The 18025-nt window shown below is 47.7% G+C and overlaps 1 protein-coding gene across 3 annotated transcripts in view; it reads left to right on the forward strand.

The window, feature by feature from the left end:
• Nucleotides 1-1221: 1221 nt before the first annotated feature.
• Nucleotides 1222-18025, forward strand: part of Loxhd1 (lipoxygenase homology PLAT domains 1) — a 137616-nt gene continuing 120812 nt past the window's right edge. For all 3 annotated transcript variants that reach the window (XM_050151703.1, XM_050151704.1, XM_050151705.1), the window contains exons 1-4: nt 1222-1351; nt 5513-5627; nt 11467-11547; nt 13486-13670. In XM_050151703.1, coding sequence (XP_050007660.1) covers nt 1222-1351; nt 5513-5627; nt 11467-11547; nt 13486-13670 — 511 coding nt within the window. The remainder of the gene's footprint in view (nt 1352-5512; nt 5628-11466; nt 11548-13485; nt 13671-18025) is intronic.

The following is an 18025-nucleotide window of genomic DNA, read 5'->3' on the forward strand; positions in this document are numbered from 1 at the left end:
CACCTGCAAGGGCAGAGGAGCACAAGTTTTAAGTGAATCGGAATTTTTCTAGCATTTTTAAATCTATATAGAAACCTTACAAGCCGGGTTATAAGGAATGTCTTTTAAAATTCTAATAAAATGAGCAAGGAGAGGGCGTCTAGTGGCCACGGGAAGTGCTCTCTGCTGGTTAAGGGTTAGAAGGGACTTCTGACCCTTGTTCTGCCCTGGCTCAGAACTCCCCACGTGTTGAGATTGGAAGAGAACAGGGTTAAGCAGGGTCGGGGGCTGGTTCTCCCAAAGTATAGAGAGCAGTAGAGTACCCAGAGGATGCTGCAGTAGAGTACCCAGAGGATGCTTGACAAGGTCCATGCGGTGCATCTTGGCTTATCTGTGCCCTTCTGGGGCTGCCTGAGGATAGGTGGACTTACTTCCTAGGCTCCAGGCTGAGGGTGGCAGTAACTCATAATCAGTAAACTGCTTCGTGGGCCAGCTGTATGCGTTGAGGGGCAGCAGGATGTACCTGGAGGAGGGTCACTTCCAGAAGAGAGAGTTCTGGAAGATGGAACCCGAGAGCAGTCTCATAAGAACCTGCCTTCTGGGTAAGACGATCGCCACTCATGTATAATGGAGAGAAACCTATCCTCTGTGCCCAGAGCTCCGTGCACTGCCCCAGCTCTGCCCTCCCCAGGACCAACCCTGGTCACAGCATTATCCAGTGTTCTCATGGGCTGGGAAGCTCAGGTGTCTCCTTAGAAGTGGGCCCCTACTTGTCCTCGGAGTGGCCTGGAGGGGTCTTGAGTGCCACCCTCCCCATTGTGAGGCCAGGTGGGAAGTGGATGCCAGGGCTTGGTGTCACTTGAGTCTCTGCAAAGGGGTGTGGAGGGAGGAGGAGAGAGGACGACCTTCTCGTTTTCATCAACAAGTGATAGATCTCAAGAAGAAGCCCCGGGGGCAGGTGCAGAATGAGAGGAGGTGGCCCAGAATGAGCAGGGGACAGAAAGAGGGGAAAGTAAAGAAAAAGAAAAAAAGCGCTGTGTTGGGTTGAGGGACCAGAGAGGAGAAAAGTGGGACAGTGCTTTGGGATGGGGGACCCAGGAGACCTAGGGAACAAGGCCAGATACATCCGGACCTGAAGCCCTAGGAGGGCTCCGCAGTTCTCTGAGTGAGAGTCACAGGTCTAGGGAAAAGGTGGAGTTAGACCGGTGAGTGTACCGCGTCCCACAAGAGGCAGGCAGCAAAATGATGCCCCAGAAGAAAAAGCGGAGGAAGAAAGACATCGACTTCCTGGGCCTGTACGAGGAGGAGCTGCTGAACTACAACTCAGAGGATGACGAGGACGAGCTGGAGCATGAGTACTACAAGGCAAAGGGTGCGAGCTGCCTGCGGGGTGGTGGGATCTGTTCCTCTGTCCACTGCTTCCCAGTTATCTCCACGCCCTGTGAGTCTGGGGATCAGGGAGTGCAGGGCACAGGGCACAGGAAAAGAGGCGACTTGTAGATTGGGAGGGCTCCTGGGTTCCCGGGCTCCCGTGGAGCAGAATAGGATAGCGGTGCTGGGACTGCCTCGCATTCTCAGCTAGCTGCACTGATCTTTATGAATTAAAAAACAAATTAGAGTGAGAACCGGCATGCACACAGTACAGGACCAGAAGTACCAAGAAGAGTACTTACTTTTGGGCATGCGGGTGTAACTGCTGATCTAGACCAGAGCGGGAGCGTTTCTAGCCCCCCACAGAGCTCCTTCATACCTCTGCCAGACCTAATAAGTCTCTGAATCTATCCCCAGGAGCCGCTTTTTCTTATTCTTTAACTTCATATAAATGGAGTCACACAGTATATACTCTTTGGGGAGCCAGGGTTTTCCTCTGTAGCTCAGCTCCTCTGACTATTTGCGATGTAGCCAAGTCTCGTCTTGACTCTCAGCAGTCCTCATGCCTTAGGTGCCTGGCGCTGGGACTACAGGGGTGAGATATGTATTTTGCTGTGTGTATATTTTCGGGTCTACCGTTTTTCTCACGTGACATCCCACCTGGGAGGTGTGTGCCTGCTGTGACGTGACACATAGTTTTTCTTTTCAGGCACGAATAAGATTGCATGTTATAAACACATCGCTGGTGATTCGACCATTCTCCCGTCGAATTCCTTACACCTTATTTGTGTACTATGGTGAATAAAGAGGCTACAGATCTTGGACATTTGCACACTCGTTTCTCCTGGAATTAAAATTGGAAGCTGAAGTGCTAGGTTACAGGGTGAACATCTGTTCACCTATGGGTGCACATAGCCTCTCATGCACCCCCATTACATACAAGAGGGGCAGTAGATTCACGTTCTGCCGACGCTGGTATTGCCAGTCCTCTTTATTCCTGCCATCCTGGTGGGTGTCAGGTGGCGTTTTTCTGGGGTTTTCATTTCCCTGATGAATGATGGGGCCGAACGTGTTTATTTGCACATCTCCTGTATTTGGTGGCCATTCAGACACCTTTGATGATGCATTAAGACATTTTTGCACTTTTCAGCATTGCTGAAACTTATTACAGAGTACATCTATTTTAAATGTTCTACTCGATTAGTATTATACCCGTGTGACTAGTCAATGTGAAGAATATTTACATTAGAGAGAGCATTGTTCCCTGCCAGCTTCCTGTTCCAAGCAGCCACTCTTCAGCCTCCTGTTAAAGTAGGTCCTATTTGCTATTGATGGCTTCCCATAAATAGCATTGTAAAGAATGAGTGTTTCTTAGTCTACATATGTGCTACATAGCACGTGCCAATAGCGTGTTGCTTTTCACGGCTGAGTGGTACCCAGGGTGTGGGTATACTATGCATTGTTAACCCATTCACCTGCTGATGGACATTTAGGTGGTTTCTCATTCAGCTCTGCTCAGAGTAAGCTATTATGAACATTGAGTTCATGGGTTTCTATGCATCTGTGCCTCTGTTTTTGTCTCTCTTGGGTCAAAACCTAAAACTGGAAGTTTTAGATCTTATGATAAGTGATTATCTTTTAAAGACTCGTGTGTTAAAAGTATGCAGTCCCCGTCTGATTTGTTGATGTGAATTATTCATACTTTCTGGGTATGAGTCTTTTGTTGGATGCATTCCAGGTGCCATATTTTCATCTGTGACTCACTGTCATTTCCTTGATGGCCTTAACTATAATTAAATTCAGATGAGCAACTTCTATATGGCGAGTGTCTGACTTCAGGAGTAGCCGTGCACTCCTGAGGGAGCTAGCGAGTCAACTCCCACACCTCCCGGAGCCCATATCTTCCTCTTCTCTAAGTTTTTTTGGGTCTCTTTCTACAAATTTCCAATGACGTGGCCCTGGCCTTTCCATCGAGCTGGCCGTTCTCCTGCATCAGCTTGACTCAGAGATGCCCCTGTGCACACACAGATAACGCGGGCAGCACTCGTGGCTGCCCTGACGCTGAACGGCTTCCCCCGAGGTGCAGGCTGTGATGTCTCAAGCCTTGTCACAAGTCTCATGAGAGGCAGAGTCCAAACGCATGGATTGCTTTTCCTTCCCCACGCATGGCTCCTCCGCCGAGCTTTGTCAGAACTGGGGATATCCAGTGTTCCTCTCAGCTCCAGACACTGCAGATCCCATTCTTCACAGGCAAGGACCAGAGATGCCCCTGAAGGGATTCAGAACTAACCACATGCCATGTTCATGATGCTTGAGCTAATACACTGTCTGCCAAAGGAACAGGTGCTAGCTTTTGGACGAAATGGGCTTTGTCTGCGTGAACAACAGCTTCGAGAAAGAAAGGCTATTTATCATCTTCTATGTGTCAGGGCCTCCACATTCTCAATTCCCAGAATAGTTCTGCGAAGCAGATATTACTATCCAGTCTTATAGGCAGGTAGCTACTTGTAAAGAGCCACCCTGGTTCTAAGTGGCTACTTCTAGATCTCTGTGGCATTGTGTGGCGTTGATGCCCAACACTTTACCCCAGCATGCAGAGGCTTGCGGGTTTGCAGTGAGATGGATAATAATCAGAACACACCTTTTCCCGGGCCCAGAATGCTCCAGTTGCTCAGAAGGACTCTACTCTCCACTATCTACCTCTCAACTTTGCTACTTTGTATGTGGGACAAAACCTTCCTGCCGAATGGGCTGCCTATGGGCAGTATTGAAAGATGAATGTTAAACCCTCAGATGGTAACTCAGTCCACAAGACCTCCTCAAGAGAGCTCCAGTATACTCTGCAGTGGGCGATCTGTTCTAAAGACCAGAAGTAGGAATGAGATTAGGTTTACAGCAATGATCAAGTGTGATGAGGGGCACGAAGCCCCTGGCTCAGGGCTAGGTACGTAGTAAATCATCAGTCAGTGCTGGTTGTGATACAGTTTCAAGCATTTGATGTTTGTACACTGCCACAATGTGGTGAACAGCTGACCTGGACCCCGAAGATTTCAAATACCATTTCCCACATTTGACCAGCTCTCCACATTGCAAATTCCTCCTTCCCAACGCAGTCATCTCCTTCTGGTCAGCCTTCCTCGCTGCACACATGTGTGGTCGGTCCCCTGAATCAGCGTCTCCAGCCCACCACTGACTCAGAAGTGAGTCTCTTCCTAAAACACGCTGGGGACGCACACTTCATTGGGAGATAGGAATAGCAGCTGGATAGGTTGGTGTGTGGCTGTTCCCACTTCTCAGCAGAGGTGACGTGGCTCTGGGGGTGGCTGACTGCAACAACCCTGTTCAGACCGGGTCTGTGCTAGATTCTGGGAGTTGATTCCAAAAATGGATTCAAGATACATTCCCAAAGTTTCGCCAACACTCCTGGATGCTGAATGCCCCTGCTCATCCTACCCAGTCCCCTTGGTTGTAGCAGATCCTTCCTTCTTAGTTAAGTTTCTGTTGTGGCAAAGAGACACCATGGCCACAGTGACTCTTATAAAGGAAAACCTTCCACTGGGGCTGGCTTACAGTTCAGAGATTTAGTTCACTCTTTTCATGGCAGGAAACATGACAGGCACTAGAGAAGGAGTTGAGAATTCTACATCTAGATTGGCAGGCGGCAGGAAGAGAGAGCCACTGGACCTGGCTTGAGCTTCTGAAACCTCAAAGCCCACCCCCAGGGACACACTTCCGCCAGCAAGGTCACGCCTACACCAACAAGGTCTCAATCCTTACAAATAATGCCACTCCATGTAGTCTATGGGGTCATTTTCATTCAAACCACCACACCGATCTTGATAGGTTCTCCCTCAGGAAGTATGCAGGTGCTGACACCCTGACCAGGAATAGTGTTGGCAACAAGCCATGCAAGCTTCAAAAAGACCATTGGCAGGGAACTCAGTGTCACTGCCAAAGACACAGCCCTTGGGGGATTAACCCATGCAGAATGAAGCTGGCCTTGTCTCTACGCTTTCAGATTCCTCTGCAAAAGCAGGGTCTGGCACCGACTGTGAGTTTCGGTCTTGAGTTAGTGTGGGTTTGACCTGGTTCAGGATTGTGAGAATGGGATTCTGGGTTCTCTTCTGAGCCTGCAATCTGTGTTTTTTTTTTTCTCCTCCAGTGTACGAGGTGGTCACAGCCACGGGGGATGTTCGTGGTGCAGGGACAGATGCCAATGTGTTCATCACAATCTTTGGAGAGAATGGGCTCTCTCCCAAGCTCCATCTCACCAGCAAGTGAGTACTGCTTTGGCTTGTGGGGATCCTGGGAGATTAATTTGGTTGGCCAAGTTCTAGAACTCAGGGGTGGCCTTCTTCTCTGTAGAGGCGAACAGTTAGATCACAGCCATGTTGAATGACAAGATTTCTCGGTCAACAATCCAAATATCATCTTGAGGATTTCCCAGTGCTTTCCTTCCAATTCTCCTTTGTCCCATTCTAGATTTTTATAAACAGTAATGTCTAGTTTAGATCTCCCAAGGGATACCCGTGAGTATCCCTTGATATTGGAGAATAAACAATCTAGTTGAGGAAAAGTTCCACAGCCATTTAAATCTCCTGATCTGGTCCATTCATAGGAAAACTGAGGCCGAGGAAGAAGCTCACAGACCTTCAGGATGTGTGTGTGTGTGTGTGTGTGTGTGTGTGTGTGTGTGTGTGTGAGAGAGAGAGAGAGAGAGAGAGAGAGAGAGAGAGAGAGAGAGAAATGGTCCTTCATTGACATTGGTGCTATAGACATTTTAATTGATGACACGAATCTGTGGCCCTGGAGAGTTGTTCTACAGGCTCCACAGGTTCTGGTCCCTAAGGTCCGTGGCCTGGGACCTCTAGAGGACAAGAGGTGAAGTTATAGAGAGGTGGCGTGGCCATGCTAGGAGACCGCAACACTGCGCTTTGCAGAGTGACCAGTCTTGTGATGTGTGAGTCCTGACTAAGCCATGGCACGCAGGCAGCAATGCCGGGATGAGCATAACCCCTTCTTTTGTCCGTTTCTGCAGAACAGGGTACCCGCCTCCTTGCACTACTCATACTGCACGTGACTCTCGTGGAAGCCTTTCCCTCCTGTGACGTGGGCACGGTAAAGGGAATACATGAAACATTCATCCTTTTTGCCATGCATCCTCCCAGAGGAAGGAGATGCTACTAGCCCTGGGAAGGTGGCCAGCTGGTTTTTGTGATCCCCAGACTGTCGTGGGTTCTCACAGTCTTTCCTCCTTTTACATACCCAGCATCCTTTGCTTCTTCCCTCCTGCTTATCAGTTTACCAAACTTTCTTTCGGGGAGGCCCAGATCACTGATGTAACACACCAAGAGAGAAGGGTTGTCACTGAGCCCGCTTCTCCAGATCAGCCTAGGGACAGCAGTCGGCAATCCAGAGACCACTGGGGTCTACTGGGGAGGCTCCGGGAGAGAATCTCTGCCTAGGTCTGTGTCACGCTTGAGGCTGGGAAGCAAAAATAAGTGAGCAGATGGGAGCTCCATCCGCTAGTCAGGGCAGCTTGACAGCAGTGTGAGGGTGGACCTGGGTGGGGATAGAAGCTGGGTGCTGCTGAGACTAGAGAGTACTGTGAAGGGAGGTGTTGGATCTGCAGTGGAGGTGCAGTTGGGTTTCCTGGGCCCCTGTACTTGTCCTGGGTCATAAAGAATAGGCAGAACTCAGTAGACACCTGAAATGTTGTGTTGCCAGAGTGACACTTCACAGGGAAAGAAACAACCCAAGTCTTCAGTGCTGAAATGAATGAGGATAAGAGAGGAGTGCAAAAGATGGATTAGACCCAGAGAGACTGTTTGCAAGGCTTGTGGACAGGGAAAGTGCTCTAGGTGGGCCCAGCTGGAACTGCCAGTGAGAACCATGCTGTCTTGAAGCATATGGGAAAGGCTAGAGGCCAGGCTGGAAGGCCTTGCCTGAAAGCCAGTCAGTGGATACTGAGTTGACAGTGGCAGCTGATGTCACCTTAACTGTGAGCAAGAGGCCAGGATCTGGCTGCAGTGAGACATCGAGGGAAAAGACTACAAAGACAGTTGTGCAAAATTCTGCTCACGACATCACTGCCACTCAAGCTGGAAAATGAGTTCAGGAGGGGACTGTGATTTGCTGAAGGTTTGGGATGTGTCACACGTGGGTGGCAGCTGAGGTCACCTCTGAGTCCCCATGTAACGCGAGATGTGCTGCCTCCTCCTCTGTCTCCCTGCACTTTACTGTCTGCCCGGTCCTCTTCTTCACACTCAAACCAGCTCTAAACCAGACCCACTGCAGCATGGATCCTTGTATACATGCATGTGTCCACGTGTGTAGCATACACGCACACACACACACTTTTGTATGTAAGACTTCTCCAGTAGCTCTGGGCCTGAGAAAAGGTTCATACTGATCCAATGCAAACAAATGAGTTGCAGCTCCCCCAGTATTAAAATTCAACCTTGATCTTTCTTGGCACTTCTCCCAAACCCTTTCCATAGCTCTGGCCGCATCTCTCATCTCTTGTCTCCTGTCCTCCCTTTTTCTGTTTCGGCCTGATTTGAGCTCATTCCTGTGCCCTTTCCTGTAACCTAGAACACGGAATCCCACATGGCTTAGCAGGATTCACTCTTCACCCAATATAACACAATTCCTATTTCAAGAAGATCTTTACTATCTGATTCCTAGGCAGCCAAGATGACATTCACTTAGCTCCCACACAGGAACCCTCCCCCAATCTCTACCCCAGTGAGGTCCCTACAAAACGATCCCAAGAGGCTACGAGTTAAAGATATGGCAAAAGGATGGGGTTTCATGTATGCCAAGAGTGCTGTCTTTCCTGCTGAGAATCCATACCCCAGTGTGTGAGAGAGTCCCTGGCATTTTAGTCTGGAGGCTCTGCCTAGTTGGTGGCTAAGATGCCAGGTACAGCCTTCTGAGGCTCTCTCTGGGCGAAGTCCTTGCCGAGTCATGATGGGAGCAGGGAGCTTTATTTGTTGCCAGAGCTATGATGGGGTCCTCATCTCGCTGGGAAACGCGAGGAGCCTGCACTTTTGTTTCCTTTGGGATTTCTAACCCAGCCTTGGTCAGTTTTCTACAGCATTTGCATCCTGACTTTCTGCAAGTGGGTATTTCAGATCCGATCCCAGAGTGGGCAGGGCTGGGGGTTTGTTTGGGATGGTCCCAGTCTTTCCCTGAGAACGGACAGGTACCAGTGGAGTTGTCTGCAGCCCTTTCTTCTCTGAAGATGGAGTTTTCCTGTAAGCCAGAAACAGGTTGGTCTCCATGGACGACTTTAACATCACATTTGAGCAGGAACTATCCCAGCCCCCGACAAAGCGGCCTTGAGTTTTCCTGCCCGTGTTGGTCAGGTGGAGCTCCCCCGCCCGCCCCCTGTTTCTCTGTTTCCCAGGCCGTGGCTGCACAATAGCATGGGCTGATTTCTGTAAGTACGATGGAGTATGGCATGCCTTTAGGGCTCCCCTTGGCTCAGCGCAGCTCTCAGAACTGCTTTCCCAGAGTCCTCCTCAGAGGCGCCTCGGAAACCTAGCTGCCTCATCATTGGCTGAAATGGTCCGGGGACACCGCCCTCCTTGCCCTCTACTTCCTGTAACCTGTTTCCCAGGTTCCTTGAGCCTTTAGGTGACACCGACCATCCTCAGACCTTCAGAGACTGTGCCCCAGGGCAGCCCATGAGCTGCGCTGGGTGTCAGGAGGTGCGGCGAGGGGTCCTGAAGCATGGGGACTCACAAAAGCAGTATGGGTTCCTTTCGGCAAATGTGAAAATTTATATAGATAGGCACAAATAAGACTTTATAGTCTTAGCCCCTAGACGTGACATTGTATATTTGTGTAAATTTTCCCACTCGCTGTTTTTAAATGAAGATGATGTCCCATTTGTATCAATTGTTCTGCTCTCAGATTCTATCTTAATATATTTTTTAAGCTTATAAACTTCATGTTCTTTTTATAATAGGATCCTTAATAGCTACAAAGTGTTCAATCATATAGCGTCTATTCCTTAGGGTGTTTACTTAATGCAGAAATTTTTGTTGATTTATTCTAAAAAGCTATTACTTTGTGTCAAAGAGAAAATACCATTTGTTCATTTTTTTTTCTGTTTCTCATTCACAAAATCTTAATGTGTAGAATTGATGTCCGTGTATTTTCTGAGTTATTTCACAGCAGCTGCGACAGAACCAGGGATTGGAGTGCCCCGTTACCCCCACAGATGCAACCCCATATCAGCAGACCTTCATAGTCCTGGTTTGGTTGGATTCCATTTTCTATCCCAGATCCAGAAACGTTGTTTCCCCAGGAAAAAGACCAACTCATCCTTTGGAGGAGGAAACATTTTGACTGCACACTTAAAGTGGCCTTGCTTGACCCCTCCCTTTCTCCCTGAATGACACCTCCCTGAGCTCAGACGTGTGCCAGCAGCCTCGGGGTCCCCGTTCCCCTACAGCGAACCAGATGCATCCATCACCCCTCTTCTTACTTCTCTGTCCCCAGGGTTCTTCTTGGGCTCTCTTTTCCTTGACAAGGCTGCTTTGTGTACATCTTCATGGCCTCTGCTCTTCCATATGAGGCTTGGACCCTGCTTGATTGTGTCCCTGCCTTTTAAAGATTGTTCGCCAGAGTGGGCCCATTTGCAAAATCCCAGCCTCTGGACCCTGAAGAACCTGGAAGGCCCTCTGTGCCTGACCTTCAGCCTGTGGCCTGGGGAGAAAGCCCTTTACCCCTTTATTTTGAAGAGCACAGACAGCCAGTAGTCATTATAAGCTCGGATTATTTAACTTTCCATGGCTGTAACAAATACCTGAAATAAACCAACTGAAAAGAGAAAAGGGTTATTTTGCTCTGAGGTTTTAGGGGTTTGGGCCCGTGATCAGTTGGCTGCTTTGCTTTTGGGGCCATAGCAAGTCAACACCAGCTGTGAAAGTAGCTGTTCAACTCACAGCAACCAGGAAACAAGGAGAGAAAACGGAGTCCTCACAGGGTCCCAACACCCTCTTCAAGGGCATCCTCACTAACCGACTTCCCTCCCCTGGGCCCTACCTCCTTCATTGTACAGTTCTGGGCATCAAACCCAGGACCCCATGCATGCCAGAAAAGTGCCCTGACCCACACCCCCAGCTCCAACCTCTTAAAGGTTTCCAACTAGCTACTGGGCGTGTATGAAGTGTGAGGCTCACAATGACTTTGGGAGCACATTTAAGGTGTAGAGAACAGCCTAGGCAAATATCTTCTGTACTTTCTTTCCTCTTCTCCCTGGCCATGTGCTGGTTCCATGAGCCCTGGCTGAGAGAGCATAGTCTCCCAAACCAGAGGGCCCAGCTAGGAGGCAGGAAGAACTCCTTGGCGGTCTGGGCTCTCACAGCTGGGTTCTTAGCTCCTGTGGAGGAAGAAACAGATGCCAACATGAGACTTAGGGATCCACTCCAGAAGATCCTGGGGCAAGGAGCCGTGAGCCTCCTGGGCGTAGCCACTTGAATTTGGGGTGTGCAGAAGCTGGGACTCGCCTGGGCGTTGTGCTGCCTCACGCCTCAGGTGTATTTCATCTGATGGCAGTTTGCCAGATATTCGTCTAGAGTCCCTTACTGCCCTCCCCTCCATGGTTGCTGGACTAGAGGTGGGGTGGGGGAGAGGTTTCCCCTTTCTCTTTGGAATGGCAGGACCACAGGTAGCCACCCAAGGTCTGCATCAACTTGGGGCTGCCATTGCAATTCTTCTTGCAGAACGGGGCAGGTGAGGGTGACCTGCAAGGGGACCTGCAGACAAGAGGCTCCAGGCTCCTCTATTCTGACCAGACCCTGGTTTTTCTACCTCTAGTGGCTTGCATGCTCACACAATGGCACTGGTGTCACCCACTATGCCTGTGTTAGTGACTCACAACCATAATCAAAAGAACATCTGGATGTGAGTCTAAGCACGGCACCTGCCTGCCCGTCCTCTTCTCTCAGACCATGTTAGGGCGAGAGCTCAGAACGGGAGCTAGGTGCATGCTGCTCTTTCCATGCATGGGATAAAGAGGGAGGAGAGGATACCAGCCTCTGGCTCTGCTCCTGGGCCCACGAGACACATTGTGAGTGGGACTGACGGCCCTGTTCCCTGCAGGAGTGAATCTGCTTTCGAGAAAGCCAACGTAGACGTATTCCGGGTGCGGACCAATAACGTGGGCCTCATCTATAAAATCAGGTGAGAGTTTGCCCCTAACCTACAGTAGTGGTGATAATCAAAATTGGCATTTTTCTGGATATTGAATCCTCAGCTGACTGACGTTTGAGGAATTACTAAAAGCCAGAATTATGTCCCATGTCCCCATCCTGAATCACAGAGCTCCAAATCACACCATTGGAGACTTGCTTTCATGGGCTTGGACAATTGGATGCAACTCCCCACACACAGAGACCTAAGTTCTTACAAACACTGGAGCACAGTAATTGGGACGGATCTCTAGGTCCAAGTCCAAGGTCTTGCTCTGCTGTTTTTTGCTGCAGGATTTTAGACAGTTTAGCTATCCATTCCTCTGCTTCCTTCTCTCTAATAACGGTACTTCATCTATATAATGCTAGCGCCCACCAAGTCTGTGTGTAGAGCAGTCATTAAGCCCTCAGTGAGGGCTTTGCTGCAAGATACCTTTGGATGAAAATTCCCCTGATGCTGTTCTCACTGGGAGAGTTTCTGTGAGCTGTATGAAAAGGGGTAACTTCTAGCCTGGCTGCAAAAGAAGAGCATTTGATCGTTCCCTTCTTCCTTTCCTAGTCTTGGCTAACCACCCCATTCTGGTTTATGCTCACTTTAGGCTCATCTGTGGGCTGATTGTCCCTAACTGGGGCCTGGACAGGGCTCAAATGCAGCTTCTGTTCAGTCCTGACTCTCTTTTTCCCACTAGAAAATTTGGGACTACATGATCCCTTTGCTGGGAGAGGATACAAGGGCCACAGGTACTGGTTGTGTACAGGGAAGGGAATACAAGCAGAGAGGGAACTCTCTCAGGGAGGTCAGGCGGGGGAAGTGGTATGTAGGAAATGGTCTGACCAGGCAGAGGCATGAGACCCTGTAGAGGATAGGACGAATGTATCGGGCTGGTCATCTGTTTATTGGGGTCATGGGCTGTACCGGACTGTGACTTACTGGCATAAAGCTTCAGAATGATGGACTGGAATGAAATGTTGCCTGTACTATGAGGTCATCCAGTGGCCATGCTCTAGGGAAGAAATTAGGCAGAGGTGGGGGCTGTGGGAAGTGAGACGATTTGGGGCACGGATTTGGAAGACTCTGTATCTATGTCACCCAGCACAGAAGGCATTGTGGCTGCTGTGCACTTAAAATACAGCTCACTCACGCCGAGTGTGTTGTATGAATAAAATAGACACCAGGTTGTTTTCTTAAAGACTTAACATGAGAAACAGAATGTACACCACATTGTTACATTTTACACGATCGTGTGTTAACATGGTGAGTGGAAGATACAGTGTATTGTTAAAACCAATTCTATCAGTTTCTTTATGTCTTCAAGGTCAAGGCTACTAGAACAATCTAGAATTGTATGTTTGGCTCACATGAACTTTCTATGGGACAGTCTTGTTCTAGATGGGGACCCTTGGATGACGACACTAAGGATGGTGCCCGGGGCGAGGGCCACTAAGAGAGGAACTTGATAACTCAAGAGTGATGGGACAGGACGGTTTACTCAGGTGCCATGACCCGCCAAGTCCAAAGGGCTAGGTGCTTTCTGCTCTCTACGTTTTTCTTCACGTCCTCCTTTTAGCCATCCTTTTTAGTAAGGACTGGATCAGCTGTCTTTCTGGTCGTCACTCTGGTAGGCTCCCAAAGGTGATGCATGTGTACAACTCAGGTCAGAGCAGAAAGGGTGCAGCGCTGGCACGGGCCCTGCCAGGCACAGCTCAAGGCCCTCCTACCGAGAGCCCCTGTGGCAGTATGACGGTGTAACAGTCACTAATATGCACAGCTGCCTTGCAAAATATCCCCATTAATAGACAAGGAAACTTAGAACCAAAGGGAGCAAATGACTGGGCCTCTCTGAAGTAGTCATTGGGCACCCTCACACGGAAGGGGCATCGCAACATCCTGATTCTGCCAGTGAAGTGTGGGTGTTGGCTTCTGTCCCAGGATCGAGCATGACAACACAGGCTTGAACGCCAGCTGGTACCTGGACCGGGTGATAGTGACCGACATGAAGAGGCCCCATCTCCGCTACTACTTCAACTGCAACAACTGGCTGAGCAAGGTGGAAGGTGACCGCCAGTGGTGCCGTGACCTCCTGGCCAGCTTCGACCCCATGGAAATGCCCAGAGGTCAGTAGCTAGCCTGCCTGGGCCTGGCTCCTCATTGTGCTCTGGAAGCTACCCTCCCCCTTCCATGCTTTCCTCTTGACTTATGCCAAGTGAAAGCCGATCTGTGCTGGCTAGTATTTGTTTAGTGAAGGGGAAAGGGATGTTGGGGCGGGAGAAGAGAGGCAGCTCCCCTGTGGTCAGTCACTCAGCTGAACAACACATTAGCAAAATCATGACTCTGCCCTCTGGCATAAGCCTGCGCTGTCGCCAAGTCCCACCCGCTCTTCAGTCCACCCTGGAGGAAGTGAGCATCGCTCCAGACAATGGGCTGTGGCTCCCCATTTCTGTACCTACCTCTGACTTCTCACCTCTCAAACAACTTCAAGCTCCAGGCATTTCTGCTTGTAATCCCTATCTCACTAAACTTGAAACCTCGTTGAGTCTTTTGAAAAATGTTATCAAGATTTTATTTTCTTACAAAGCCAAATTTCATCATTGCACCGAGTTTAGAAAATAGACACATGAAAGTATTTTTAAAAAAGAATGCTTTAATCCCATCACCTGGACAAACACCACCCGCCAGTGACCGATGCATTAATTTCCAGTCCTTTCTATGCACGTGTACTATGAAATAATGGGCTGGCGTGTCTCTGTTCTATGGCATGATTATTTCTACGCCATCAAATACTACTTATCATTCCTACTCTCACTGGCTGTGTATGGTCTAGAAAAGTGGTTCTCAACCTGTAGGCTGCTACCCCCAAAGACCCCCAGAAGACAGATATTTACATCATAATTCATAACAGTAGCAAAATTACAGTTATGAAGTAGCAATAAAAATGGCTTGGGTCACCACAATGCAAGAAACTGTGTTAAAGGGTCACAGCATCAGGGAGGTTGAGAACCACTGGTCTAGAACACGTCATTCGCTACTGAATCTCTCATCATTGGATGTCTGTGGTGCGTCTCTCTCCTAAAAACACACCTAAACGCATTGTTTAGATTTTGGGACTCTTTCCCTAAAGTAATTTCCAAAGTGAAATTTCTAAGCCAAACAATAAGGCCACTGTTAAAGCTTTAAAAATTTTATTTGATATTATTTCGTGTGTGTATGTGTAAGTGTGTTGTACGTGTGTACAAATGCAGATCTGTCAGACTGCATATGTGGAGGTCAACTTGAAGTTGATTCTTTCCTCCATGTTGTCAGGCTTGGCAACAAAGAAGCCACCTCACTAGCCTGGTTCAAACGGCCACAGGAAGTAGATATCAGACTGTGCACAGTGCCAGGAATGCAATTCTGCCCACACTTGGTTAGCAGAGTGCAATCTTTTCCAGTTGGGTTACAAAGGCCTTCCAATGTTCTTCTTTGGTTACTAGTATAACTGAACATTTCATGTTTATTAACAGTTGTTCACTTTAAATTTTGTTGTTTTTTTGTTTGGTTTTGGTTTCTCGAGACAGGGTTTTCTCTGTAGCTTTGGGGCCTGTCCTGGAACTAGCTCTTGTAGACCAGGCTGGCCTCGAACTCACAGAGATCTGCCTGCCTCCTGAGTGCTGGGATTAAAGGTGTGTGCTGCCACCACCACCTGGCTAAATTTTGTTTTTTGATAAATTGTATTATATATATTTGAGACTTGCATGAAATTCTGAGATATGTTATGGACAGTAAAATGGTTTCTCTCTCTCTCTCTCTCTCTCTCTCTCTCTCTGCACCTGTATGCATTCCTATACATATGGAAATTGTCTGCTCATTGCTCTTTGCCTGTCTTTTCCTCTGGGGTGAATTTCCCAGATTCTCCCCAAACTGTACGTGTCTTGAGTTTTTGACAGAGTCTGTCAGGGTCAGTCTGTTGTGATATAAAACAGTTCTACACTAGCCCAGAATAGAGTATAACAAACGTTTATTTATTTAGGGGCAAACTCACAAAAAGAGTAGAGATCCACAGTCCTCTGCGTGTGCAGGGAACTGAAACGTAATCCAGCCGCCAAGAGGCCCACATAAGTTTTTACGTCCACATTTATAGTAAATTAGACCATGCCCAAAGTGGGCTAGCATCCCAAAGGCCATTTGCTGAAGGAGTTCCCGTAACACCTCCTTCTTTTGTCTAAATAAGAGTGTTCCAAGTCCAATACAAAACTGTATACAATAAGAACAAATATCAAGTATAAAAATTAGAATTACAAACAACACCAAGCAAGAAACATATGCTAAATGTTTCAATAGTCATCCTATCCTAAGGTGTCTAAGTCTTGTATTAGAAATGGCTTGGCTAAGTCACAAGAGGAAAGTAACTACAACTATCTTGTCTTCAACCCCATCAAAGACCTGAGAAGGGAAATAATATTACATGAGTAAACAGGAAGTGCAATCAAGCAACTTCCAAAATGTGCAAGAAATGATAGAGACAACCGGCTACCTGGGCAATCACCCAAAGTCTCATTTTCAACGTTTGGGCAACCAGCTTGCTAAGGCCTAGAGTAACTGACAGACCACTTTCAGAGGCAGGAAAATTTGAAAAACCATCTTACCCTGTCTTGGCAAGTTTTGGCAGTCTTTTTGCTTGTATCTTGCTTGTCCAGTCTGGACACCATGCATTTTGTTAGTGGTTGAGGCAGGGCCAGTTTTGCCAAGAAGAAAACAAGCTCCAAGTGGTGTGTCTTTGGTGCCCAACATTCTCTCGGGAATAGATCAATGCTACCGGGAGCAATCATGTCTCATGTCAACAGAGTCCTAACTTATTTAAATGTCATATTCTATAGCTCTTTGAAGTGGTTGAAGATGACCTATCTATGTGGAATACAATCTCTATGCATCTAAAGAACCTGATTAGTATAACTATGACAAACATGGATGATTACTGGCCTATAATTCTTAATACCTATATAGCTTAAAGACTAAGGCTTAATATTAAAATATCAAACAATCTTTAAACAAATGTGAAGCAAATGAGGACAATGACCTCAAAATGTAAACAATATATAAGTGTCTTGATCAGAGGTAGAAATGTATAGTGCAATATGATAAATACATCCTAAAATTACATCAACATGCAAAATATCTTAAGCAGAGGTAGAAACATGAATTCATACAATAGGACAAAATAACTTTGCATAGGTGCATAAATATTGTAAACAGAAATAGGAGCATATTCAATATAGCAATTGAATTTGTATAAACATATGAGAATCTATACCAATGTAAATTATCTATAAATAATAGCTCACAAGTATTCTCCCTATTACTATTATTAGTGTGAGTAAGCTCATACTAATCTATCTATTATCCCATCAAATTACCATCTCTTCCTTTTCTTTTCTCCTGTTCTTGGCATTTTTCCCCACTTCCATTTCCTCATCTTACCTCCTGCTTTGGCCACACAAAAGTCTAGGGCAGCGCCATTGGGTAAAAAGCTCCTGGAAAGTCCCCCACTAAGAAAGAATAGATGCAGCTCAATGGTCCTCTGGCTTTCCATGAGAGCCATGCACCACTGACCAGATGTCTGAGTCCTTGCTTGGGTCCAGCCTCATCACTGGCTGTAGGACATTGGGCTTTGGTACTTACAGGCTAGATTCCAGGTAAAGAAATGAAAAAGGATCTTCAAATACTGACTCAGTTCTACCAGCTAACAAAAGGTGAAGGCTTTTTGTTTTTTACCTGGAATCCTACCAACTTGATACTTAACTGCTATTTGAGGTCTTTGATGATAAAAATAGGGAAGATAATTAGTTCTTCACTTCTGCTGTTTAGTAGGAGGGATATTTAAAACCTGGAGAGGAGGCAGTAATAGGAGGACAGAGGAAAGGAAACAATTTCAATTTGTTGTTATCAACCCCAGCGCTGTCAGAGGAGAGACAGTTGTTTCACAGACTTCTTAATCTTCTCCCCATCCCCAAGGGGGGCCTGCGACAAGTTCTGACTGATACCCAACTGAACCTTCTTCTCTTCCAGTAAGGCAGGCATTCTAGGATGTCCTGAGGATCCAGTCCTGAGACATCCAGCTAATCAGGATCTAAGTATCAGTATCAGGCACAGGAGAGCTTTCGCTGTGGGTAGCAGAAGACGGCAGCAGTGAACCCACAACAGGACTTCAGAAGGCCTTTGTGTCCGGAGCTCCCCTTGACATGCACATCCTGGGCGAGAGCCCAACAGGTTTCTAACGCTTAGACAGCCTTGTTAGTTAGCACTGCCTTCTCCTTTGCTGGAGCCCAGTGAGTAGAACGAAGACATTAGAAAAGGCCAAGGCAGGAGGTCATGAAGGAAGCAGCTAGATGTTGGTCAACCTCACAACTTCACGGATAGAGGACCTTAAGATGGAAGACCTTGCCACTGAGTTTGATTTCTTAGTTGCTCTTGGCAGGTTGAGAAATGGCTTCTT

Source organism: Alexandromys fortis, unplaced genomic scaffold (assembly GCF_014885135.2).
Source record: "Alexandromys fortis isolate MF-2015 unplaced genomic scaffold, M_Fortis_MF-2015_v1.1 scaffold_71, whole genome shotgun sequence".
Classification (NCBI taxonomy): Eukaryota; Metazoa; Chordata; class Mammalia; order Rodentia; family Cricetidae; genus Alexandromys; species Alexandromys fortis.